Source organism: Elephas maximus, chromosome 18, assembly GCF_024166365.1.
Source record: "Elephas maximus indicus isolate mEleMax1 chromosome 18, mEleMax1 primary haplotype, whole genome shotgun sequence".
Classification (NCBI taxonomy): Eukaryota; Metazoa; Chordata; class Mammalia; order Proboscidea; family Elephantidae; genus Elephas; species Elephas maximus.
Genome location: NC_064836.1, coordinates 47,352,524 through 47,379,314, shown reverse-complemented (window position 1 = coordinate 47,379,314; position 26,791 = coordinate 47,352,524). Strand labels below are relative to the sequence as shown.

The 26,791-nt window shown below is 39.8% G+C and overlaps 1 protein-coding gene across 4 annotated transcripts in view; it reads left to right on the top strand.

Moving 5' to 3' along the window:
* LOC126061805 (ATP-binding cassette sub-family C member 2-like) overlaps positions 1-26,791 on the top strand; it is a 105,892-nt gene that overhangs the window by 66,841 nt on the left and 12,260 nt on the right. For all 4 annotated transcript variants that reach the window (XM_049858589.1, XM_049858588.1, XM_049858591.1 and 1 more), the window contains 6 exons: positions 3,513-3,573; positions 4,346-4,565; positions 19,498-19,652; positions 21,810-21,965; positions 25,713-25,912; positions 26,540-26,666. In XM_049858589.1, the coding sequence (XP_049714546.1) occupies positions 3,513-3,573; positions 4,346-4,565; positions 19,498-19,652; positions 21,810-21,965; positions 25,713-25,912; positions 26,540-26,666 (919 nt within the window). The remainder of the gene's footprint in view (positions 1-3,512; positions 3,574-4,345; positions 4,566-19,497; positions 19,653-21,809; positions 21,966-25,712; positions 25,913-26,539; positions 26,667-26,791) is intronic.

The following is a 26,791-nucleotide window of genomic DNA, read 5'->3' as shown; positions in this document are numbered from 1 at the left end:
TGGCTAATGCACGTATGTCAGAGTAGAGCTGTGCTTCACTGGGTTTTCAATGGCTAATTTTTCAACCTAATTTTCTCTGTCTTAGATTTACCCAATTTTTTCCATCTAGTATGGAGTCCCTGGGTGGCAGAACAGTTAAGCTCTCAACTGCCAGCCGAAAGGTTGATGATTTGAACTGACCCAGGGTTGCTTTGGATGACAGGCCTGGAGGCCTTTCATAGCCTTGAATGCTCTGTGGAGCAGTTCTACTCTGCGCACACGGGGTCGCCATGAGTCAGAGTTGACTTGATGGCAACTAACAACAAGAAGTAACTGCAGAATTAAGATAGGTTGGGAATTGGAAGATATAAGCAGACTGAAATGTTTCAGTGGTTAAAACCTTTCTACAATTGGATGTTTTGAAATAGAATACAATAAATCCTCCTTATGGAAGAAGGGTTCATGGGAAAACTGGCAAGTTGCCAATCAAGAGTAAAGTAGAAAGGAAGGTAGTTAGACCAGTAATGACTGAGGGTCTCTCCTTCTGAAAATTAGTGTTACTTTAATGACATTATTTCAGTTTTCTTATAAGGACTAAAATATTCTCAACTGTTTCTGTATTTTCCATTTTTGTCTAAATGTGTATGGAACGTGTTAATTATTTTATTTCTTTAAATATCTATTATTGTCTTCCCTGAATAAGATAGACTGTCAATGTTATTTTGGTATCTAGATTGCCTTCTTCTGGTATTCACGTCAGCTACTCTTAACGACTTTAATCCTTCCATGCATCCTGTAAAGCATCCCTGGTGGCACAACGGTTACGTGCTCTGCTGCTAGCCTAAAGGTCAGCAGTTTGAACCCACCCAGCACGCCACAGGAGCAAAGAACTGGAGAGCTGCTTCTGTAAATATTACAGCCTGGAAAACCTTCTGGGGCAGCTCTACTCTGTCCAGTAAGGTCATTAAGAGTCAGAATCTACTGAATGGCACACAACAACAAGATATACATACTGTGTGCCTAAATATTTTGAAACTGTGTGTTCAGTTCAGGGATAATGATTTCAATATATTAATTTTATGCCTTTTATACGAAAATACGCAGAAGGATGTTGTGCCAACTTTAAAAAAAAAATTTTATTGTGCTTTAAGTGAAAGTTTACAAATCAAGTCAGTCTCTCATACCAAAATTTATGTACACCTTGCTATATACTCCTAGTTGCTCTCCCCCTAATGAGACAGCACCGTGCTTCTCTCCACCCTGTATTCTCCATGTCCATTCAGCCAGCTTCTGTTCCTCTCTGCCTTCTCATCTCCCCTCTGTGCCAATTTTCTTGAGGGTTTCTGGAAGACAGAGCAAGGCTTACTTTTGAAACTTCTCTCTCAGTGTGAAATAATTTGATCTCTTAAGGGATTCAAATAAAACCTTCTTTTTATTAAAAAAAAAAATACTGAACCTCATGCAGTATTTTTGTGGAAAAAGAATACATAACATTCTAGTTTGGAAAAGCCATATAAGGTGTCCAATAAATTATTGGTCTTTGTTAGTGATGTCTAATTAGGAAACTTTAATTCCCTTTTAACATTTAGACTTCATAGGATTTTATGTTCAGCTACAATAAGAATTAATTTTTTGGCTTGACACCAATGCTAAATTTGCTTATCCAAACAGAAGCCATGCCAAGGGCTTAAAGGATGATGACAGTAATTAACCCAAATCATACAGCAGGACTTGTTCCAATGAAAGTATCTGTTAAATAGTGTATCTTTCCCTGATGGAGAAGTTGATTCTCCAAAGGGCATGTACTGTAACCTCCCAAAGAATGTTCTTTGACGCTAGTGCCAGAGACTTGAAAGTAAGAACTACTACAAATAAGGCATTTCTTTTTCTGATAAATAAAGTGGGAAACTTGGAGAAATGGGGGATTCTCATGGTCTTCTGAGCAGAGCACACATCTATTTGGTATTTTTAGAGGTCAGTTTGAAAGTATATGTATCAAAGACATAGGATTTAGCATGCCCCATGCAGCTATATGGAAACCCTGGTGGCATAGTGGTTAAGTGCTACAGCTGCTAACTAAAAGATCAGCAGTTCGAATCCACCAGGGTCTCCTTGGAAACTCTGTGGGGCAGTTCTACTCTGTCTTATAGCATCATTATGACTCGGAATCGACTCGATGGCAAAGAATTTGTTTTTTTTTTTTTTGGTTTATGCACCTCTATATGGGAATTTATTACAAGGGACAATGAGAGCTACGTAAAAACATGTTCATCAAGTAATAATTAAAATAGAAAAAAAAAACCCTACTACTGGCATAACTACTGATATTGTTAAATTATAGCAAAATGATAACATATTAATGTTGTTGTATGACAGTATAATGTTGTTATAGAAGAATATTTGATTATTTGGTGTTCATTAGATATTGAGTTAGGAGCCTTAGTGGCACAATGGTTAATCACTCGGCTGCTAACTGAAAGGTCAGCAGTTCAAGCCCACCAGCGGCTCTATGGGAGAAAAAACCTGGTGATCTGCTCCCATAAAGATTTCAGCCTAGGAAACCCTATGGGGCAGTTCTACTCTGTCATATAGGGTTGCTATGAGTTGGAGTTGACTTGATGGCACACGACAACATGTTTTGAGTTATAAAGTTCATATATGCCATTTTTTAAAAAATAAAGATTGGTTATAGAGCAACATTTGTGTTAATATATCACACACACAAATAGAGAAAAGACTACAGCAATATTAACAAGCATTTTAGATTAGTAATTGGTAATAGGATTCTTAGGGGCCCTGGTGGCACGACAGTTAAGTGCTTGGCTGCTAACCAAAAGACTGGCAGTTCGAACCCACCCAGCAGCTCCACAGGAGAAAGACCTGGCAATCTGCGTCCATAAAGATTACAGCCGAGAAAACCCTATCGGGCAGTTCTACTCTGTCACATGGGGTTATTATAAGTAAAAAACAGACTCAAGGTCACCTAACAACAACAATAGCCTTCATGGTCCAGGGTCATGGAAGTTGATGGCCAAAGTAGAGTGTAGATAAAGGACCCTGGACATATGCAGGTCATGAAATTGGAAAGATGTTTAGTTTTATAGAGTTGTCTGTGTAAACTGTGACATCTCCCAGGATAGTGGCAGAAGAATATGGGAAGACAGAGCCAGATGCTACAGTCTCCCAATACACCAGGAGACCAATAGATGAGAATAGCTGGAATATGGTATGGCCAGATGGCATTGGTCTTGAAGCACCCAGGGATTTTGCCCAAGTTTGAAAGGTAATTACCTAGAAGTAGCAGTGAAAAATTAGACACCATGCCCTGGTCCTAAAATATGTGGGGTATGGAAGAAGAAACAATATCTGTTTGAGAAGACTAAAGGAGCTAGGTTATTGCCAGAGCAAAGACAGGTGACTGATAAGGTAAGAAGGCTGACAAGCTTGTGACAAAGTGGTTGAGAATGTCTAACTTTTTGTTAATGTTGGTTGATCTAACACCTAAAAAAATAAACATCGTGTTTCTTTATCAGGCCCTCTTTGGATCAAGAAAAACAGTTCTCAATGAGAAAAGAAAAGATCCCTGTTGGTGGGGTAAGCTCCAGAAGAACTAGTGTTATTTGTTGTTAACCACTGAAACATAAGATATTATGGTGGCTTATTAATAAATATTATAAATCTCTTACTGCATTTCAGAAGTGTTGCCCTATAATAAATATAAATAGCTTGAAGGAATGAAATTAAATGGAACTTCTGTATATCATATTGGTGTTTAGTTAGGATTACACATTATTGAGCTATGTATGTTCTTGTGTACTAATGACTATAGCTAATGTTTATTGAGTACTTTTTAAATGTTTAGGGCTCTACTGGGCATTTTACATGTATTTATGAGATAGCTAGGAGTCCCTGGGTGGTGTAGACAGTTAAGCATTTGACTACTAACTGAAAGGTTGATGGTTCAAGCCCACTCAGAGGGCCTCAGAAGAGAGTCTTGGTGATCTGCTTCTGAAAGGTCAGAAAGGTTTGCAAACCCTATGGAGCGCAGTTCTACTCTGCAATACATGGTGTTGCCATGAGTCAGAACTGATTCGACGGCAACTGATATGAGGTGACTACTACCATTACGCCAGTTTACAGGGGAATAATCTGAAGATTAAAGGACTTACTAACTTGACCAAGATCACAAAGTTTAGGCAATGTCATAGTAGGACTTGAATCTAGTTTGTCTGACTTTAAAGTAGAGCTTCGAAGTCCTATATCACACTGTTTATCTAACTGATGCTAATTCAGAAACTATTGGAACAACCAAAATTGGCATGTCACTATTTTTCAGTAACCTAATTTTATGTCAATTTGCCTTTAGTTGAAGTTCTCAATAATCGTGAAGTACCTCCAAGCCTTTGGTTGGCCCTGGGTGTGGCTGGTTGTGGCCACTTACCTAGGGCAGAATTTGGTGGGCATTGGACAGACTCTGTGGCTAAGTTCCTGGACAAAAGAAGCAAAGCACGTGGATGAGTTAAAGGAATGGAAGCAAATAAGAAGCAATAAACTTAATATCTACGGATTACTGGGATTAATTCAAGGTAAAAAAAAAAAAAAATCCAAATGCTCTTTCTTCTCTTTCTGACCTAGTTGATTCCAATGCAAGCATATGACACCATACTATTTCTAATAAAATCTATGCTTAGTTATCAGATATTTTGGAATATTTCATATGCATACACCTGCAATTAATCATAATTGGAAAATAACCCAAAACTTATAGGTCTCAGCTGCATAGCCACATCAAATAATTCACATTTTTTGTCTCATTTAATCTTTTTAAAAAAATTTTATTGTGTTTTTAGGATTACATGTTATTGAGCTACATATGGACTCATGCACTAATGACTATTAAAAAAAATAGCTAATATTAAGTACTTTTTGAATGCTTAGGACTGTGCTGGGCATTTTACATGTATTTATGAGGTAGCTATGAATCCCTGGGTGGTGCAGTTAAGTGTTTGACTACTAACTGAAAGGTTAATGGTTCAGACCCACCAAGAGGCACCTCATAAGATCTGCGTCTCAAAGATCAGAGAGGCTTGAAAACCCTACGTATCACAGTTCTACTCTGCAATACATAAGGTTGCCATGAGTCAGAATCAACTTGATGGCAACTGATATGAGGCAGCTGCTATCATTATTTCAGTTTATAGGTGAATAATCTGAAGATTAAATGAGTTAGTAACTTGTGAAATTTTACAGTGCAAATTAGTTTTTCATTAAAAAATTTATACACAGATTATTTGGTGACATTGGTTGCAATCTCCACAGTGTGTCAACATTCTCTCCCTTTCCACTATAGGTTCACCGTGTCCGTTTGTCCAGTTTTCCCATCCCTTCCTGCCTTCTTGTCCTTGCTTTTGGGCAGGTGATGCCCATTTGGTCTCCCATACTTGATTGAACTAAGAAGCACGTTCCTCACGTGTGTTATTGTTTGCTTTTTTTAAGCCTGTCTAACGTTTGGCTGAAAGGTAAACTTTGCAAGTGGCTTCACTTCTGAGTTAGCAGGGTGTCTGGGACAGTAGTCTTGGGGGTTCCTCCAGTCTCTGTCAGACCAATAAGTCTGGTCTTTTTTGTCTTTTTGAATTTTGTACTACATTTTTCTGTCACTCTATCCAGAACCCTCTATTGTGATCCATGTCAGAGAAGCTGGTGGTGGTGGCCAGGTACCATCTAATTTTTCTGGGCTCAGGCTGGTGGAGGCTGTGGTTCATGTGGTCCATTAGCCCTTTGGACTGATATTTTCCTTGTGTCTTTGGTTTTCTTCATCCTCCTTTGCTCCGAATGTGATGGGAGCAATAGATGTATCTTACGTGGCAACTTGGAAGTGGAATGTGGAACATTTTCTTTATAGCTGTGTTATGCCAATTGACCTAGATGTCTCCCAAGACTGTGGTCCCCAGTCCTCAGTCCCAGTAACTAAGTCCCTCAAGGTGTTTGAATATGTCTTGAAAGCTTCTTTGACTTTGTCTTTGTCAAGTTGTGCTGCCTTCCCTTTCTCATTAAATCTTGACTATAATTCTTCAGAAAGGAGGTATTATCCCCATTTTACAGTTTAGGAGAATGAGGCTTATATATGTATTCACATAGGATTCACAACTCTTGACCACATGGCCACTCACTGTATATGCAAGAGTTCTGAGTAATGTGAAGATTGATAAATTAATCTCTTAATAAATTTAAAGCCTAATAACGCCTAGGTCAGGTACATAACAAACTATAAGGTAACCAATAACCAAAAAAACCAAACCAATTCTGACTCATAGTGACCCTATAGGACAGAGTAGAACTGTCCCATACAGCTTCCAAGGAGTGCCTGTTGGATTCGAGCTGCCAGCCTTTTGGTTAGCAGCGGTAGCTCTTAACCACTATGCCACCAGTGTTCCCAAGGTAAACAATAAGTGCTATAAAAGAAGTAAAAGAAAGCACTATGAGAATTCAGAGCAGGGAAAGGCCACACTTGGTTTACAGATTAAGATGGTTTCTAAGAAATTGTTGGCATGTTAGGTGGAACTAAAGGAATAGATAGAATTTCATCAGATTGAGATCATGGAGAAGGAGGGGGAAAAATGATAGAGAAATAGTGTGAATAAAGATGGTGTAGGGAAGGTGTGGTGAAATGAGTTCCTTTATGTGGCCTTTAGCCTTGGTTCTTTGGAAAACACAACTTGAGAGATTTTTTTCCCTAAGCCCTGAAGAGTTACTATTGCCTTAGTTTTCTATCCCAGAGGATTCCTTACTTTTGTCCAGGTTGATTGACATTTTCTGGATAAGCTATAAACAACTTGTGGTTTGATATTTTCTGTCTGGTCCTTGGCTGCAGCCTGCCTTGTGATTGTTATGCACCTTGTAGGGATTGGTCAATAGACCATGCAAATGAAGTGTCTCTAGCCTACTATGCAAATGAAGTATCTGTGGCATACAGAGATTAGTCAGTTTGTGGCCCTAGTGGAACGGCCATGCCTTGAAATTGATGAGGAGTTTGTGTATATATGCAGACAACCCACAGAAGTTTTTCAAACAGAAAGAAGCAGGAAGATAGGAAGCAGGAAGAAGCAGAGAGGAAAAAAGGCCAGAGAAGAGAAAAGAAGCAGAGAAAAAGAAGGCAAGGAACCTCTTAAAAGAGCTGTAACATGGGTCAAGTGCTGTAACACTGAAGACAGAGACAGGCCCAGAAGGGGCCCAGCAGCTGAGCCAGTAACGACTGACGGCAGGGCCAAGAAGAGCCTGTCTTCAGAGGGCTGAGAGGAGCCTATTCTGAGGGGGCCATCAGGAGCCTGTCCTCAGAGGGCCAAGAAGAGGCCTGTCCTGGGGGAGCAGTGGTTGAGAGAAGGTCTACATGGCTTAGAGGAGCTGAGGGAGCTGTCTTGCACTAAAGAAGGGAGACTTTGCCTACATGCTTCTCCATCCTTATCCTGATCCTTATTCTTATTCTATTACTTCTTTAAAAAACCCATTGATGTATCGTCTGTGAGTTCTGTGTGGCCATTGCAACAGATTAGGGAATGGAGAAGAGAGGTAGAGAGTACCATGGGAGAATGGCTGGTGTTAGAATTGGTAAAAAGGTTGGAGGGTGGAGGTATGTCTGACCTCCACCTCATGGGAATCAGCTTTGTTTTGATCCTGGTAGTTACTCCGCATGAAGCTAGACAAGTTTTTTTTTTTTTTTAATAATTCTTATTGTGCTTTAAGTGAAAGTTTACAAATCAAGTCAGTCTCTCACACAAAAACCCATATACACCTTGCTACACACTCCCAATTACTCTCGCCCTGATGAGACAGCCCACTCTCTCCCTCCGCTCTCTCTTCTCATGTCCATTTCACCAGCTTCTAACCCCCTCCACCCTCTCATTTCTGCTCCAGGCAGGAGATGCCAACATAGTCTCAAGTGTCCACCTGATCCAAGAAGCTCATTCCTCACCAGCATCCCTCTCCAACCCATTGTCCAGTCCAATCCATATCTGAAGAGTTGGCTTTGGGAATGGTTCCTGTTCTGGGCCAACAGAAGGTCTGGGGGCCATGACCACCGGGGTCCTTCTTGTCTCAGTCAGACCATTAAGTCTGGTCATATGAGAACTTGGGGTCTGCATGCCACTGCTCTCCTGTTCCCTCAGGGGTTCTCTGTTGTGTTCCCTGTCAGGGCAGTCATCGGTTGTAGCCAGGCACCATCTAGTTCTTCTGGTCTCAGGATGATGTAGTCACTGGTTGATGTGGCCCTTTCTGTCTCTTGGGCTCGTAATCGCCTTGTGTCCTTGGTGTTCTTCATCCTCCTTTGATCCAGGTGGATTGAGGCCAATTGATGCGTCTTAGATGGCTGCTTCCTAGCGTTTAAGACCTCAGATGCCACCCTTCAAAGTGGGATGCAGAATGTTTTCTTAATAGATTTTATTATGCCAATTGACTTAGATGTCCCCCGAAACCGTGGTCCCCAGACCCCTGTCCCTGCTACGCTGGCCTTCGAATCATTCAGTTTATTCAGGAAACTTCTTTGCTTTTGGTTTAGTCCAATTGTGCTGATCTCCCTTGTATTATGTGCTGTCTTTCCCTTCACCTAAAAGTAGTTCTTATCTGCTATCTAATTAGTGAATGCCCCTCTTCCTCCCTCCCTCCCCCCTCTTATAACCACAGAAGAATGTTTTCTTCTCAGTTTAAACTATTTCTCAAATTCTTATAATAGTGGTCTTGTACAATATTTGTCCTTTTGCAGCTGACTAATTTCACTCAGCATAATGCCTCCCAGGTTCCTCCATGTTACGAAATGTTTCATAGATTCCTCACTGTTCTTTATCAATTGTGTAGTATTCCATTGTGTGGAAAAACCGTAATTTATCCATTCATCCATTGATGGGCACCTTGGTTGCTTCCATCTTTTTGCTATTGTAAACAGTGCTGCGATTAACATGGGTGTGCATATATCTGTACGTGTAAAGGCTCTTATTTCTCTAGGATACATTCCAAGGAGTGGGATTGCTGGATCATACGGTAGACCTATTCTAGCTTTTTAAGGAAGCTCCAAATTGATTTCCAAAGTGGTTGTACCATTTTATATTCCCAAGTTAGACAAGTTTTGATGCTAATCTTTGGCCATTTACAGAAGGTAAGGAGGGATTTAGGCAAGAATGAAGGTGACAGCTTGAGTGGTCCTAGCCTATTAGCAGGGTAATTGGGGAACTAGAGGTGAGAAAGTAGATAATTTGAAGATATGTTGGAAATGATATTTGGAAAGGCAATTGGAATACACTGGGAATTTAAGAAAATAAGTGACATAGTTGGGAGTTGTTTTTCATACTAAGAGTAATTTGGCAATCATGAAAAAAGATGAATGTTTATTGGATAGACTAAAGTCAGGCAGACTAGGGAGAAGTTGGAGTTGGTAGGGAAGGAATAATCAAGTTTTTCAGGAATCTAGATGGAAAATGATCTAGGATAGAAAGATCTATTATATGACCCATCTTTGTGTCATCCAGGTTGTCTAGTCCAGTGCTAGTCGATGGGTTAGGAATAAAATAGGATTTAATAAATAAATGATGAACAAATGAATGTGAGCATGAAATGTGGTCAAATATCTCTAATGGGGATGGAGAAAAGGATTGATGAAAAAGACATTCTAGTGCAAACATATTAGAATTTGGGATTTGAGGGTGAGTAGGAAGAAGTATCAGTCATGATTTTGAGGTCAGGTTGGGTGCCTGGGAGAGCAATGGCAACAGGAATCGGGAAACCAGGAGGGAGGCTTAATTGGTGAATTCAGTTTTGGACACATACGATGGGAAGGGAAAGCAAGTTTCTTTGTGTATTAAATGATGGAATTGAGTAGATAATACCTAAGTTTCCTCTAAGATCTAGCATTCTATAGCTCTATGGTCCTACTTAGGCTTGGAATAATTCTCTAGAGATAATAAATGAAGCCATAGGAGCATATCTGATTATCATGAATGAGAAGTAAGAGCCATGAAGGTGAAGGGCAGATTCTTGGGGAATGTCCATATGGAGACAATTAGGGAACGTACTTCAGAGAGAATGAGCAGAGGTAAATTCTTGTTCAAAGATATAGAAAGAGATAAAACAACAACCACTATAATGTAAGTGCTTGCTCAGTGCCTGGAAACCCAAAGCATTTTATAGAGGCTGAATCAGTGAAATTGCCTGTATTTGACCTTTTCTGAGCCACAGAATGGCAACTTCATGTGATTTAAGGTAATACATTAATTCATTTAACATACATCCTAATGAGGAACTCTTTAAATTTGGGCATATTACTTAAACTTTCAATTTTATCATTATAAAATGTAGATAATACCTACCCAAATATTGTTCTAGTGATTAGATATGTTGAGCACCTAGAAAAGTTCTGAGCACATAACAAGAGTGTCAACTATTAACAGCGGTGAAGATAAATAATATGCTTAAAGTCCTACAGCCAGTAAGTTTCACAGCCAGGATTTGAATCCATATGTACCTGACTCTGGAGCGTATGTTCTTTACCACTAAATTAGCATTCCTAAGAGGGTTTTACATGAAACAGGAATGAGATGCTCCATAAAAACAGGGCTCTATATTCCAATAGGTTTGAGAAACTGAGAACTATATTCTTCTATGAGTCTGAAATCTTCTTTCCTTCATTAAATGTTTTGAGGTATAACTGATCCGTTTAGCTCTGCTTAACCCAATGTTTCTCAAATCCATTTGACCATGGACACTTTTTCTTCTTGTATTTCCCATTAACATTGTGAGCAATTTGCGTTCCACAGAATGTACTTTAGGAAATTCCACACTATGGTACAGTGCCGTCCAAGTAACCCATAAAGTATGATGTAACAAAAACCAAAAAAGTAATGTTTCTCCATTTCTGAAGCCAACTCTACAGACAGGGATTGGCCCGGACTATAAGATAGACAATGATGCTGGTGAGGAGTAAGCTTCTTGGCTCAAGTAGACATTTGAGACTATATGGGCAACTCCTGTCTGGTGGCGAGATGAGAAGGAGAAGGTGGACAGGAGTTTATTGAACGGACATGGGGAATAAAGGGTGAAGAGGAGGAATGTGCTGTCTCATTAAGAGGAGGGCACCTAGGAGTACATAGCAAGGTGTGTATAACTTTTTGTGTGAGAGACTGACTTGATTTGTAAACTTTCACCTAAAGCACAATAGAAAAAAAAGGTAGTGTTTCAAGAAAGTTCTCAAGGATTCTGAAATGCTGCAAAAATGTAAGGAAGAAGAAAATTGACAAAAGATCCGTGATTAGAGACAAGGCACCATCTTTAGGAGAGAGGTAGAAAGAGAATACAGATAATAGGTAGTTAAATAATAGTTTGAAAATTAAGGAGTACAAACATTATATATGTCCCTTGAAGTTATGTGATTTGAAAGGGTAAAAAGGATACACAAAAGTATCCATTTTAAAAATGAAAACAATTTGTTGTGTTTATAAGAAGAAAGGAAGGCAACTTAAAAGTTCAAATAAAAAAAGAAATAATAGAGGCATCAACATGGATGTTGCAATGGCCAAGGATATTTATAAGGGAAAACAGAAAAGATAAAGAAATGAAGGGTAATAGAAAACGAAGTTAAAGTTGAAAATGTGCAATTTAGGGCCTTGCTTGTCTTTTCTCCTCTCCCATCTTATTTTTATTGCGTGGTCATAGGTGGTCATAGTACTACTTACAAGGTTCTCTATCAGAAAATAAACAAACATTATGAGACATGTTCTTATTTGTTCTATCATCCTATTAACAGCATCCACTGGGGAAAGAGAAGCTATGTCAATAACTAAAATGACATCTAAGGATAACCTATGGTACAAAAGAACAGGGCTTCTCAATATGTCTGGGTTTGAATAAGCTGGAGTTGAGTTTATTGGCTTTCAGTTTGCAAGACAAGGAGGAAAAAAATAGATATAGAGGTCTGGACTTCTGAGCAGCAAGAGAAACATCTATAATTATACAAATTTTTATATGTAAGTCTACCACACATTCATATGAGGGACTAAATTCAAACCAATGTTATGGATTGAATTGTGTCCCCCAAAAATGTCTAGGCCATGATTCCTAGTATCCTGTGATTATCCACCATTTTGTGATCTGATGTGATTTTCCTGTGTGTTGCAAATCCTAATCTCTGCCTGTGGTTAATGAGGTAAGATCAGGTTATGTTAAAGAGGATTAGGGTGGGATGCAACACCCTTGCTCAGGTCAGAGCTCTGATCTGATGTAAGGAGAGTTTCCTGGGGTGTGACCTCCATCACCTTTTATCCTACAAGAGATAAAAGGAAAGAGAAGCAAGGAGAGAGATAGGGACCTCATGCCACAAAGAATGAAGAACCAGTAGGGGAGCATGTCCTTTGCACCTGGGTCCCTGCGCTGAGAAGCTCCTACACCAGGGATGATTTATGGCGAGGACCTTTCCCCAGAGCCAACAGAGAGAGAAAGCCTTCCCCTGGAGCTGTACCCTGAATTTGGTCTTCTAGCCTCCTAGATTGTGAGAGAATAAATTTCTCTTTGTTAAAGCCATCCACTTGTATTTCTGTTATAGCAGCACTAGGTAACTAAGACAAAATTTGGTGCAGAAAGAATGGGGTGCTGATCTGACAGATACCAAAAATGTGGAAGCAGTTTTGAAACTGTGAATGGGTAAAGGCTGGAAGAGTTTTAAGGTGACTAACAGTAAAAGCCTAGATTGCCTTGAAGAGACTGTTGGTAGAATTATAGACATCAAAGACAATTCTGGTGGCGACTCAGGAGGAAGTGAGAACTGTAACACCTGAGACAAGAAGCAGCAGCAGAAGACCAGAAGCAGCAGAGAAACAGCAGTTGAAGAACCAGACCAGCACGACACAGCGCTGGAGCCGACCCATGGAGCGAGAGAGCTGAGTGCCTGTGTGCAGGAGGCTTCCTGGCAGAGTGGGATGCCTCTGGGCACTTATCAGTGAAGCTAGTCTTGCCGACTCACAACCCACGGAGCAAGAGAGCTGAGTGCCTTCTGGCCAAGGTTTACTGATGGAGTGGGGTGCCTCCAGGCACTTGTCCGTAGAGTTAAAGAGCTTTGGAACACTTCCCTGAGCAGGGCAAGATGTTGGCCCAAGATGCCTGAGGGGTTGAAGAGACAAGGAATACAGGAGGCAGAGTTGCCTCGGTCTCAAAGGGGAGGGCCACAACCTCTGGGATACCAAAGGGTGGAGCCATGGCCTATGGGGTTTCAAAGAGTGGGGCTACAGCCTTCTCGGTTTAAAAGAGTCAGATCTTCACCAACTTGGTTTTGGAGTGTGGGGCTGCCTTTCACAAGTGCTAGTGGTATGGGGCCAGATCCATTTCCCAAAGCCGAGGGGAGCAGGGCTGCCATGCCCTGGGGGAGAAGAATGGAGCCTGCCAGGGCCAAGAGGATAAGGTCACCACTCAGATGGTCTAGGAGAATGGGGCCACCTAAATGTGAGGGAGCAGAGTTGCCGTTCCAGTGGTCCTAGAAGGTGGAGTTGAAGCCCAGCACCCAGGGGCCTCCGCCCAGAAACAGGAAAGTGTGGCCAACACCCAGAGTCTGGAGGGCACAGCCATTACCTAAATGGTCTCAGAGAATAGAGGATTATTTTCAAGCCTTGAGAGTTAATGTAATCTGTTGGTGCCTGTTCTCCCTTCTTTCCCTCCAATTTCTCCCATTTGTAATGGAAAGGTCCAGCTTGTACCTATTCCACCATTGTACTTTGGAAGCAGATAACTTATATTCTAGATTTCACAGATGAAGAGGGACTTTTGGATTTTGGACTTGGAATTGGTTTAAGATTTTTGCTATGATATGATGGAGTGAATACGTTTAACATGTGGCAAGGACGTGAATTTTGGGGGGACCAAAGGGTGGAATGTTCTGGATTGAATTGTGTCCATCAAATGGACGCCAACTTGGCTAGGCAACGATTCTCAGTATTGTGTGGTTGTCCATCATTTTGTGATCTGATGTGATTATCCTGCCTGTGGTTAATGAGGCAAGACTAGATTATGTTAAAGAGGCTCAGAGTGGGATGTATCACCCTTGCCCGGGCCACAGCCCTGATGTGAAACAAGGGGCATTTCCCTGAGGTGTGGCCTGTGTCACCTTTTATCTTACAAGAGGCAAAAGAAAGAAGAAGTGAGCAGAGAGATAGGGATCTCATGCCACCAAGAATGCAGAACCAGAAGGGGACCATGTCCTTTGCACCTGGGATCCCTGCATTGAGAAATTCCTAGACCAGGGGAATATTGATGACAAAGATGCAGAGCTCACAGAGAGAGAAAGCCTTCCCCTGAAGCTGGTCTTCTAGCCTCCTAGACTGTGAGAGAATAAGTTTCTTTGTTAAACCATCCTCCTGTGGTATTTCTGTTATAGCAGCACTTGGTGACTAAGTCACTAATCCAGAGAAGTAATGTCACAGCTTTAGAGTAGAATCAATATCCTTGAGGAATATTTTAAAACTTTAAATAAACCATTATCATTTCCTAAAACAGACAAAGTGTACAAGTTTAGTGTTCACAATATTACTTGTGTAAAATCACATTTTAATTAACTATCAGCAAATTTCAAACATATTTGTAACTAACAACAGATTATGCACAGTTTAATCATAAAAATTTTTCCTGCTTGGCTTTTGGTTTATAGTGGTCTGTAGTCACTCAATTATAAATCTTGTCTAAATCTTCCTTATTAGATTTTTCACATTAAAAAAAAAAATAAAATGTAAAGCTTATTATTAAATGCAATGGTAAATTACCTTTCCAGAAGTAAGGTAAGTCTAAAAATTCAGAACTCTATGACTTCCGATTTTCTTCAGCAGACCACAACTATGTCTCTTGGAACCTGGCCCAATCAAGAGCTGACTGTGTTCACTGACATCATCATGGCTCACGTTTCTTAAGAGCTTTAAAGCATAAGAAGCACTTTCACATGTTAATACTACAGACCTGCCATGAATAACATAGAAGGCTAACATTCAAACAAAGCTGGAATACAGAAGAAGAAACTGTGCCCGTCTTACACCTGTTTTATATAACAATATTAGAGTTCTTACTCATTTTCCCGGCTATTTGCTTTGAAATATCTCTAAGACACACTTTGCCTCTCTCTAATCTATTGTGTTTTATGCCTCACTGTTAGGGACTTCCTTTCTCCAACCTAATGTGTACAATACAGGCAACTTATTTTCAGAGTATTATGTTTGAAGAGTGTGCTGCTGCTTCCAGTTTAAGATGACTGAGGGGATCACTTCTTTTCCTTACTTCACAAAATTCCATTAAGATGACACTGAATAAATATCAAAGGAAAGGCCTCAGGGGATTTCAGGTTGATAAATGTCTACGTAAGTGATTATACTGATAGATAATCAAGGGTGGAATAATCTGTGTCTGGGAGCAGATACTGGAGAAGCTGTAATAGAAGAGGGAGAGGTTCTAAGCTGAGCCGTGGAGAAGCCCTAAATTTAGGGCCACAGGTACAGAGAGTAGGATTGAGTTGCATGGACGTAATCCAAGTGATTCAGGAGAGCACGGCTCTGCTGGCCTGGAGGCCTCTCCTACAAAACCCCTCCTCACCCCCCAGCTACCCACACATGTACCACCACCACCAATATGTATAGCAAGCGGCATAGTAGCAGTATGATGAAAACTAGAAAGCTAATCCTAAACAGGAAATTAATGTTTCTAGGCTGCTAACCAAAAGGTTGGCAGTTCAAATCCACCAGCTGCTCCTTGGAAACCTTATGGGGCAGTGCTACGCTGTCTTATAGGGTCACTATTAGTTGAAATCGACTCAACAGCGATGGGTCTGGTTTGGAGCCCTGGTAGCCACAGTGGTTAAGAGCTATGGCTGCTAACCACAAGGTTGGCAGGTCAAATCCACCAGCCGCTCCTTGGAAACCCTATGGGGCAGTTGTACTCTGTCCTGTAGGGTTGCTGTGAATGGGAATCAACTCAAGCAATGGGTCTGTATATGGGTATGGTATATGGTAGTTCAGGTTTCTGGTGTAGAAATAAGGAGCCCTGGTGGCCCAATGGTTAAGAGCTTGGCTTCTAATAGAAAGGTTTGAACCCACCAGTTGCTCCACAGGAGAAAAGACCTGATGACCTGTTCCAGTAAAGAATACAGCCTAGGAAACCCTATGGGACAGTTTCACTCTGTGCTAAAGGGTCACTGTGAGTTGGAATTGACTAGACGGCATACAACGACAACAATGTCGAAGTTGTCACAAACAATTAAGCACTTGACTACTAGCTGAACATTTGGCAGTTTGAACCCATTCAGAGGTGCCTTGGAAGACAGGCCTGACAGCCTGCTTCCAAAAGATCACAGCCTTGAAAGCCCTATGGAGCAGCTCTGCTCTTCACACCTGGGTTCTCCATGAGCTGGAACTGACTCGACAGCAACAGCATGGGTGACATATGTAGAAGAAAGCCTCCTTATTGTGGTTTTGGAGAAGTCCAGCCTATGTGTCTGGATCCCAGTGTGAAGACCTCCAGTGTCATACTCATCGACTTAAGCAGAACCTGAAGCAAGCCCTTCCACTCAGGGAAGAATGATATTGGGGAAGTGTGTGCAGTGGCAGAAGGCAGCCAAACCAAGTCCCTATGTTAAAATAACCATGTCTTTCCCTCCTATGTTTCAACTGCTAATGGTGGATGGTCTTGCATTTTAATCAAACTAACAGTGTAAATACGAGTCAACAAAGAGAGAAGTTGAGCCCAGAGGTAAAACAATCATACTTAGAATAAAAACTTGAAAATGTCTGATTAGTATCTTAAGAGATTCCATAAAGTAAGTGAAGAGTGCTCTGAAATAAGTTCGGTCTGAGAACAAGAAGGTTCTCGAAAAATTTAAAGAATTTAAAAAGATTTGACAAGTGTGAGAAGATAAATGAGAAGAAACTATCCCAAATATAAAACACTGAAAAAGAAATGGAAAATGATATTTAAAAAAAAAAAAAAAACTTAGAAGAACAGTCCAGGAAGTTCAGCATTCACGTAAGAAGAGACTCAATAAAGGGAGGGAGACTTTTTCAAATAAACAAAAAAACCCAAACTTGTGGCCATCGAGTCGATTCTGACTCATAGACATAATATTTAAAAACATTTTCCACAATTAAGGAGCACAAATGTCTGTTTCGGCAACCATTCCAGTTAGAGCAGAAAGACAGTTTTTAAAGGGTAGTTTTTGTTGCAGTGGGGAGGGGGAATATAGGGTGAATGAAATTATAGCGTATCTGATGAGTTTGAATATATTGAGAAGAGAATTTGCTGACTATGGTCTTTGGGAATAAATTAATGCTACTTGCACAGAAAACTAAGCATATGGAAAAATAGTGTGCAAGTATTATAAATTTAGTGAACTTCATGAATAATGTTTTCTAGTAATGTAAACACTATTTATTTGAGAATAAACAGGTAACAACCTATTTTTGGAAGGGGAAAAGAGAAGTGTGGAGGAGGGAGATAGGAAAATAATACAAAATATTTAAGACTGACAAATCAATTAATAGCAGTAGGAGATATTATTTTAAAATGTAGAGGAACTAGCTAAAAGAATTTAAGGTGGTAAGGATTAACTTTTTTTTCATATAAACAGTGTATTTCTAAAGGAACAAGAATTCGATTCTTCCTTTTTGGTACAATAAATCAAATAGGTTGATTCTGACTCATAGCCACCCTGTAGGACAGAGTAGAACTGCCCCCATAGAGTTTCTAAGGAGCGCCTGGTGGATTCGAACGGCCGATCTTTTGGTTAGCAGCCGTAGCTCTTAACCACTAAACCACCAGGGTTTCCAAATAAAATAGGTATAATGTATAAATATGTAGGTATAATAATATATAAAATGCCCACATAATTTTATTATCACTTTTGTGTATATTAGAGTGCAGTGTAGTAATTGTGTATAAGTAAGACTCAAGAGCAAACTGACTTAAAAAAAAAACCTGTTGCCCTCAAGTCGATTCCGATTCATAGCGACCCTACAGGACAGAGTACAGCTGCCCCCTAGGGTTTCCAAAGAGCAGCTGGTGGATTTGAACTGCCGACCTTTTTGTTAGCAGCCAGAGTTCTTAACCACTATGCTACCAGGGCTCCTAAAATGACTAAAGTAATATGGAAATTTTATTGTGTCACAAAACTGAAAAGTCTAGACATAATTCTTGTTCCAGGGGCTCAAATGAAATATCCAGGATTCCCTTAACAGCTCTTCTCTTTTTTCCTCCTTGATTTCATTCTTAGCCTTTAGAGAATGATGGAAATGAAATGTTTCTTTCCAAAAGCTTCCATAGATGTCATGTAGTTATTATGCTTGAAACAATTTAGGTTGCATATCTAACCTTGAACCGGTATGTAGCAAAGCATTTCTCCTTCCAACCCTACAAGTTCCGAAATTTCTGGATTCTGTTTTCTTCCTTTCTTACAAATGGATAATTCTTTTTCTGAGCTTGTCTCTTGCTTGTCATGCTTTGTCAGATGCAGCTAATAACAGTCAACATGTGTTAATAACAACTGTTTTCCAGCCTCTTCCACTAAAGCTACAAGTTTATTACACATATTGTCTGCTGCCTTAGTTATCGCAAATACAACTTCCCCCTCTCTCTCATCAAGTCTCATTAGCTTAAAAGAAAAATCTTTATTTCTTACTCATACGGTGTGTCCATTGTGGGTCAGGAAAGAGGCTCTGCTCATCCTAGTCACTTAGGGACCCAAGTTGAGTGAGCAATCCCACCTCCATTTTAAATGTTGACAGGCACCATCCAAAGGGAAAGGAGAGCTGTGGCAGAACTAACTCCTCTGACCTGGAAGTGGCACGTGTCATTTCTTTCACCACACACTGTCCAGAACTATTTATTTGGCCCCACCAACGACAAAGGGGTCAGAAAGTGCAACTCTACCAAGTACTCAGAAGCTGGGAGAATTAGAACTATTTGGCTAACAGCACTGGTGACTACACAGTGTCCCACAGGACATCATAAATTCTGTGAACCAGACTGATGACTTATCTTTTGTTCATTTCTTTAGAACCTATGGCCAGGAATATGGAGAGCCTTTTTGCTCTGGTAGCTTGGCACCTGTCAGAAGTTTCTGCATTTATTTCCAGCGCATTGTATACATTATATTTAGTTTGGTCCACAACTGTTATTGTTGGTGGTGGTGCTGCAGTCAAGTAGGTTCCAATTCATAGTGACCCCATGTGACAAAGTAGAACTACCCCATAGGGTTTTCTAGGTTGTAGTCTTTTATGGAAGCAGATTGCCAAGTCTTTCTCTCACAGAGCCGCTGGGTAGATTCGAACTGACAGCTTTTTGGTTAGCTGCCAAGCACTTAACCATTACGTGCTCCATTTTTGGTCCACAGTGACATATCTTAAATATAAAATTTCGGTTTTTAATAAAAAACGTAAGTGCTATTATAAGCAACCTTTTGAGAGTTAAAATACAAAATCCCTTTAAGATGAAATCATGACCCTGATCACAATTTGTGTTTAGGTCTCTTTGTCTGCTCTGGGGCCTACGTGCTCACCAGAGGATCCCTGGCAGCCTCCCGAACCTTGTATTCTCAGCTGCTGAATAACGTGCTGCACCTCCCGCTCCAGTTTTTTGAAACTAATCCCATAGGCCAGATTATCAATCGGTTCACCAAGGTAAGTCTTGGCATATCTTATTAAATAACATACTTAAGAGTGATAATGCATACATATTTAGTATCTTATCATTCCTTAGAAATATTTTATTTAAAAAAATCCTCCTAAAAAGATGAGATTGTACTTAGTATGAATTTAGTTGTTAAATGTATTTCTAATCCTTGGGATATTTATAAATTGATGTGTCATAGAATCACATCTTAACCATAGATAGTCAAAATAACACTTGAATTTCACTTAAAGAATCCAAGAAGTACATTGTGCTTTGGTGTGTACACCTGTATTTCTTTAGCACAATTAAGTGTGAGAGTCACAGGTTTAGTCTAAGTAAGGGAAGAAAATTCAAATCTCTATGGAGATCTCTCTGGGCTTTGAAAACATTATGCCTTTGAGAAAACCATCAAATCTCTTATGGTGATTGGAGGAGGAGTGGAGATCTCTAGAGTGTCTCAGCTTGTCTAAAGGGTTTTCCCCATTTTTGTTTACTGTTAAGTATTTATAATCACGCTGCCCAATAAATACAGTGCAAGCCACATGCACATTTTTAAATTTTTAGTAGCCACAATAAAAAGTAAAACAGTTGAAATTAATTATAACATTTTATTTAACACAGTATGTCCAAAACATTGTTATTTCAAACTGTAATCATAAAAAATTATAGTGAAATATTTCACCTTGTCACCCAAAGTCTTTGAAATCTGTTTTGTGTTTTATACTTACGGTACATCTCAATGTGCAACAGCCTTATTTCATGTGCTCAATAACCACATATTCCTAGTAGTTCTTTTTTTCTTAATTATTTACAATTTATTCCTGATTTACTTTGTTTCATTTAAATAAAAAAATTGCGCATTAGGTGAAAGTTCACAGAGCAAATTAGTTTCCCCACTAATAGTTTCTGTATTAAACAGTGCAAAGCCGTAGCCTTAAAATTTGTTAGTATGTTTACGTGTGTATGCAAAAATTCATTTGTGTGTGCGGGGCGGTGGTTGATAGTAAAGCATGAAAATATAAATGCAAGTACCTAACATACTAAGCGTTCGATGGATTTCTCTGAAAGCTTATGGAAGAATTTGTTCACCAGCATTCTCCCTCCCAGTGGCCATTTCCAACTGCATCCTACAGAATAGCTATCATTTTCATACAGTGAAATTTTAAACGATTGCATCTTAAGCAGATGGGGGTGTTGGGAGGTGAGTTATAAGGAGAGCCAGGAAGCTACATATGAATATGATGCTTTTTCACTGTTTGGTATATGAGGTAATCAGGGAAATTCTAAAGCAAAACTGAGAAGTAGTAAAATCCCACCTCTACTATTTGAATCAATTTTTTCCTGGTCTGAGAAGTCCCATCGCTTCCAGGTTCAATGTTGTCCTATTCTCGGTGATCTCTGTGTCATACCTAGGACCACAAATAGAGACTTGATTAAGTTATTTACAGCAAGGTGTGAATTGGTACGTGGCCATTCCCTTGTCCTTCCCTCTTTCCCATTGTCCATCTCCACCTGACTGTTTCTAATTTTATAAATGATTATTTTGCTTTTCTGCCTCTTCTAAAATGGGTGAGATCCCACCACACAAGAAGGCCATTAGACATGTTCTCAGTGAACACCAGTGCCACAGTTGTGTTTTACAGTTTTTGAGTAGTGAATAGAGGTAAGCTGATGCCCCTAAAATTCCAACTACCACCTTGGCATTCTGGGGATTTTTTGAATAGGATTTGACTTTAGTTGTATAAGTGTCCTGTAGTTGTTATTAACAAAAACAAAAAACATTGCTTTCAAGTCGATTCTGACTCATAGTGACCCTATAGGACAGAGTAGAACTGCCCCACAGAGTTTACAAGGAGCACCTGGTAGATTCAAAGTTAGCAGCCATAGCTCTTAACCACTACACCACCAGGGTTTCCTATAGTTGTCATTAGGAAATGTAAATTGCTTGATTATAGCCAGCTTGTTCCTAGAACACCCTTTAATTAGGACAATTGGCTATGAGGTGGGGTGGATTGGGCAAAAACCATCTAGACTTATTTAATCATCAGAATGTTACATCTGGATAAGCTTTTTTTTTTTTTTTCATTGAATGATGTATTTCTCTTTCCGTTCATTCTAAACCATTAAAAGTTAAAAATGAAGTGATGCAATATCAAATTTTTCAGGACATGTCTGTGGTTGATGTACGTTTCCATTACTACTTACGAGCCTGGCTGAATTGTACATTGGATGTTATTGGAACAGTTTTGGTCATTGTGGCAGCTTTACCACTCTTTATTCTGGGAGTGGTTCCCTTGTCTTTCCTCTATCTCACTATACAAGTAAGTACATGGATTTTTATTTGTGTTGATAACTTACGAGTCTAGTCAAATATAATTTCAGACTTACTTAAACCTCCTATTGTCCAGGTTCTCCAAGAAGCAGACTCCAAGAAAGGGTTATATATGCCAGAGATTTATTAGAGGAAATGCCTGTGAAAGATAAAGAGAAAAAGCAAAAGAAAGCAAGGAGAGCCCTCAGCCCACAGATCTCTGTGAAGGGGAAGAGGAAGGAAGGAAGGAGACTGGGCAGGATGGGGGTTGGACTGCAGAGAAGTTCCAAAAATTTTCAGTCAATTTAATGGGTAGTCCTCAACCAAAATCACCCATTGGTCCCATGTGTTCCTAGAACGGGGTCTGCTTTAGTGCTCACCGCCATGCACATGATTGGCTGAGAGCAACCTGTGGGAAAAGTGGCCTCCATGCTAGTACGCTAGTGCACTAATGGATTTAGAGCAGCTAACCCTGGTGATGAGTGGTTAAGAGGTACACCTGCTAACCAAGAGATCAGTAGTTCAAATCCACCAGGAGCTCCTTGGAAGCTCTATGGGGCAGTTCTACTCTGTCCTGCAGGGTTGCTATGAGTTGGAATCGACTTGACGGCAATGGGTTTTTTTTGGAAGGCTGTCAGTCACTTATGGTCCCTGCAGCAGGAGAGCTGAATCATGCATTTTTATGGCCACCATAAGCCCTATATATTGTGTACCTTATAGCAGAAAATTAATTTGCTGGAATATTGAGAAGAAAAACAGATGCTGCCTTTTTATACTATTAATAATTTTTCATATCTGGAAACAATTGCTGGAAGAACCAGAAATGTTTTTCATGAGACTTACATGATATTTTTAGATTATTGTTAAAATGTAGTTAACCAATTTGAACTCCAAATTTGTATCACCATGATGCTACAGTGTAAAATGAAATTACCTTATGTTTTAATTGTCAAAGTATTCTGAGGCTTTTTTTTTTTAAAACAAAAGAATACATTTCTTGCAGTTTCATGCTTTCCAAACACATAAATTTCAAAATTTATATTGGAGTTTAGTGTGCTCGAGCCAGAGTGTCATCACTTCTCACTTCTGTACCTGAGCTGTCACTGTTCCTCCAGCCTCGTGTGTTTACTCTTCTCTCATCTTTCTAGGTCTTATTCCACCTTTGTGGCCTAGATCATGTTCAGTTTTCTCTGTGAAGCATTCTCTACTAGAATAGTGCACAGAGACCTGACTCAGCCACGTACTGTGAGTTTGTTACACTGCTACTACTGTAAGATTTTTTTCTAGGAGACCACAAATTTGTCTCCTCAGCGAGACTGGAGGCAGAGACAAAAGACCAATGGATGCTGTTGAAGATCAGTTATATCTACTTAAAAACAAACAACATAAAACACGTCGCAAATGAAATTACATGTGATAGTCTAGTGGTTGATAAACTATAATTTTAGTCTAGTGGTTGATAAACTATAATTGCGTGACCAGGACTGGAAAGGGGTCTAAAAACTATGGTTTTGTTGTGGGAAACATATGGGGTGATCTCTGAATTTGGATTTGGGAGCCTGGGGTTCAAGCTACCTTTTTGATTTCTGTGCTTGGCACATCATTTTGCACTCCCAGGCTTTGTTTCCTTCCCCTATAAAATAAAAGGTTTGACGTAGATCAGCGCTACTCAAAGAATGGCCCATAGACTCCTGGGATCTATCAAAGATCTACCGAATCAGAATCTCTCAGGGTGGCCCCCAGAGATCTGTGTTTTCGAAAACTCTCCAGATGATTCTTGCTGAAGTGGAGAAGCAATGATCTAAATTAAAGATTCTTAAACTGCATTTTCTGGACAGTTCTCTTGGAAAGACTCCATAGCTTACAAATCACTGAAATTTTATGAAGAGTTCTGAGTGTGTATGCATAAAACATTTATCTAGGGGTAAGTATCTTACCTTAATAACCAACTCGGTGGGATCGGTGACCCCAAAAATATAATCCCTGTTCTAGATAGTTGCTAAGTCTCCTTTCAGCCCTAACATGCCATGAGCTTTTGTATCCTCCAGAGCTTTTGGCAATTTGGCATAGAGCAGAACTTATAAAAAACAAGCCAAAAGGCCATATGTGCCCTGAGATATGTTTATGTTTCACTTGCTCAGTGTTTTTACAAAAATAAACACATTTTAAAGTAAAGGATTTTACATAAAATTTCAGATTTGAAGATTTCCTGGGGTGGGGCGGGGGAGAACAAGATCTATCAACTTCTTATTTTCATTCTTACTTTGTAGCAATTATCTGGGTCCGATGAGTGATGCCCCAGTTAACTCAAGACATGCTGCTTCCAGCTTTCCACAGTCCCCACCAATCCCCATTGTCCTCAACCTGAGACTATAGGTAAAAAGTTGCTTGTAATTGTGGCTGCACTGGAGTTTTTCTCAGGAAAAAAAAAAAATTTTTTTTTTTTCTGTAGTTATACTTATGTATTGAGTGGGTTGTATAACTGACCGCTTCCCTCAGATACATCTGGTCACGTTTTTAACGTGTGGTATAGAGCTTTTCCCGTAGTACAAAAAAAAAAAAAAACTGTTACCGTCAAGTCGATTTCGACTCATAGCAATCCTGTAGGACAGAGTATAATTGCCCCATAGAGTTTCCAAGGAGCACCTGGTGGATTCAAATTGCCGACCTTTTGGTTAGCAGCTATGGCACTTAACCACTATGCAACCAGGTTTCCTTTTCCATGGTAGGTACTCAACAATGGTTGTATGAGAGCATTATCAAAGTGATATTTTGCCCAATTATATTCTAGTTGTGCTGTCCAGAATATTGTACTGTTACGTACTTTGTATTAGTTTCCATAGGTTTTCTGAGGAGTTGCTGGTGGATTCGAACTGCCGACCTTTTGGTTAGCAGTCGTAGGTCTTAACCACTGCACCACCAGGGCTCCATTGTACTGTTACAATACTTTGTATTCGTTTCCTAGGGCTGCCATAACAAAGTACCACAAACTTGGTGGCTTAAAGCAACAGAAATTTATTCTCCTGATTTTAGAGGCCGCCAAAAGTTTGAAATCAAGGTGTCTACAGGGTTGGTTCTTTCTGGAGACTCTGAGGGAGAATCTGCTCCATATCTGTCTCGTAACTTCTAGTGGTCATTGACAATTCAGTTGTTCCTTGGCTTGTCAAGTCAGTCGCTGCCTCTTTCTTCACATGGCCTTGCCCTATGTCTGTGTGTTCTCCTTTTCTGTTTCATTAGGGCACTCATGATTGGACTTAGGATCCACTCTAAATCCAGGATGACATCATCTTGAGATCCTTAACAATTATATCTGCAAAGAACCTATTTCCAAATAAGGTAAAATTCACAGGTAGTAGGGATTAGGATTTGGACAAGCCTTTCTGGGGCCACTGTTAACCCTACATGGGCAGTGGTGATTTGTGGCAGAATTCTCACCTTCCGTACAGGAGACTGAGCCAACGCATCTCAAGTGCAGTCACTACTTGTCTGTCAGCCAAGGCCTGTGTGTTGCTGAACAGGTTTCAGGCCTGCTTACAGACTCAGATGGCATAGCAATCTACTTCTGAAAAAAGTCAGCCATTGAAAACCATGTGGATCGCGATGGTCCAATCTCATTGCACATGGAGCCTCCAAGAGTCAGGGGCCAACTGCTAAAAACAACTAACACTCAACCCTACACGATGGCCTCGCAGTTTTCAAGTCATGGAAGCAATTTCTCCTACTCCTTTCAATCTGTCTCTTGCTGTCTTCTCATTAGAGATACTACGTGGCAAGCTCTCGGCAGATTCGGCGCTTAGCGGCAGCATCGCGCTCTCCCATCATTTCACACTTCAGTGCGACTTTATCAGGAGTGTCTACAATCAGAGCATTCGGGCATGAACAGAGGTTCATCCGGCAAAGCAAGGATGTGGTGAATGAGAACTTGGTCTGTTTCTACAACAGTATAATTTCAAACAGGTAAGATGGGTGGTCACATCAGTAGTCATGTCAAATTTTAATGATTTATACTCATATAAAATATATATAGTATTTTATATGAAAAAAGGCCCCAGATTTGGTGAAGAGTAAATAAAATGCTATTAAAATTACTAATGATTTAAAAAAAAATTCATAGAACATATTTTATTGGCAATGAATACTTTATATTTTGAATTTCATATAAAATACGAATTTCATATAAAAGAGAAAAATTAACTATTAGTTATAATAGTAACAGCATATTTTAATTTTTAGAGACCAATTTTAATCATATTAAACAAGTGTATCTAATTGGAGAGTAATTGATTTTCTAATAGGATTTTTAAATTTCAATGCATAATTTTAGCTGATGTTCTTTTCTTTTGCTTTTTAATTCTGATTTAGTTTTAAGGAAAACTTATGTAGAAGTAAAATGCATTTTTATGCAGAGGAATCCTTTAAGCCATCCCTCTTGGGACAACCCTGTGTTTGGCTGAGTTCCAAGTAAGGGAGACAAAAAAGAAAGCTGCTGTCAATGTACGGTTGGCAATTCCCCGGAGGAGCGCTTACTACATGCGCCAAAATGTCTGCATCTCAGTTACTCAGGAATGTATTCCATTATTACAGGTGGCTGTCTGTTAGACTGGAATTTCTTGGCAACCTAATGGTATTCTTTGCTGCATTGCTGGCTATGCTGGCTGGCAGTTCCATCGATTCAGCAATAGTTGGTTTGTCCATATCCTATGCTTTAAATGTAAGTAATAATTTGTGGTACATGGTATGTTCATACTCCAGTTAGTACTCTTCTTCTTTGTCTGAATTATAGATTATATTCACTAAGTAAGGAGAGACAAATCTGGATTACCCTAGAGGTTCATT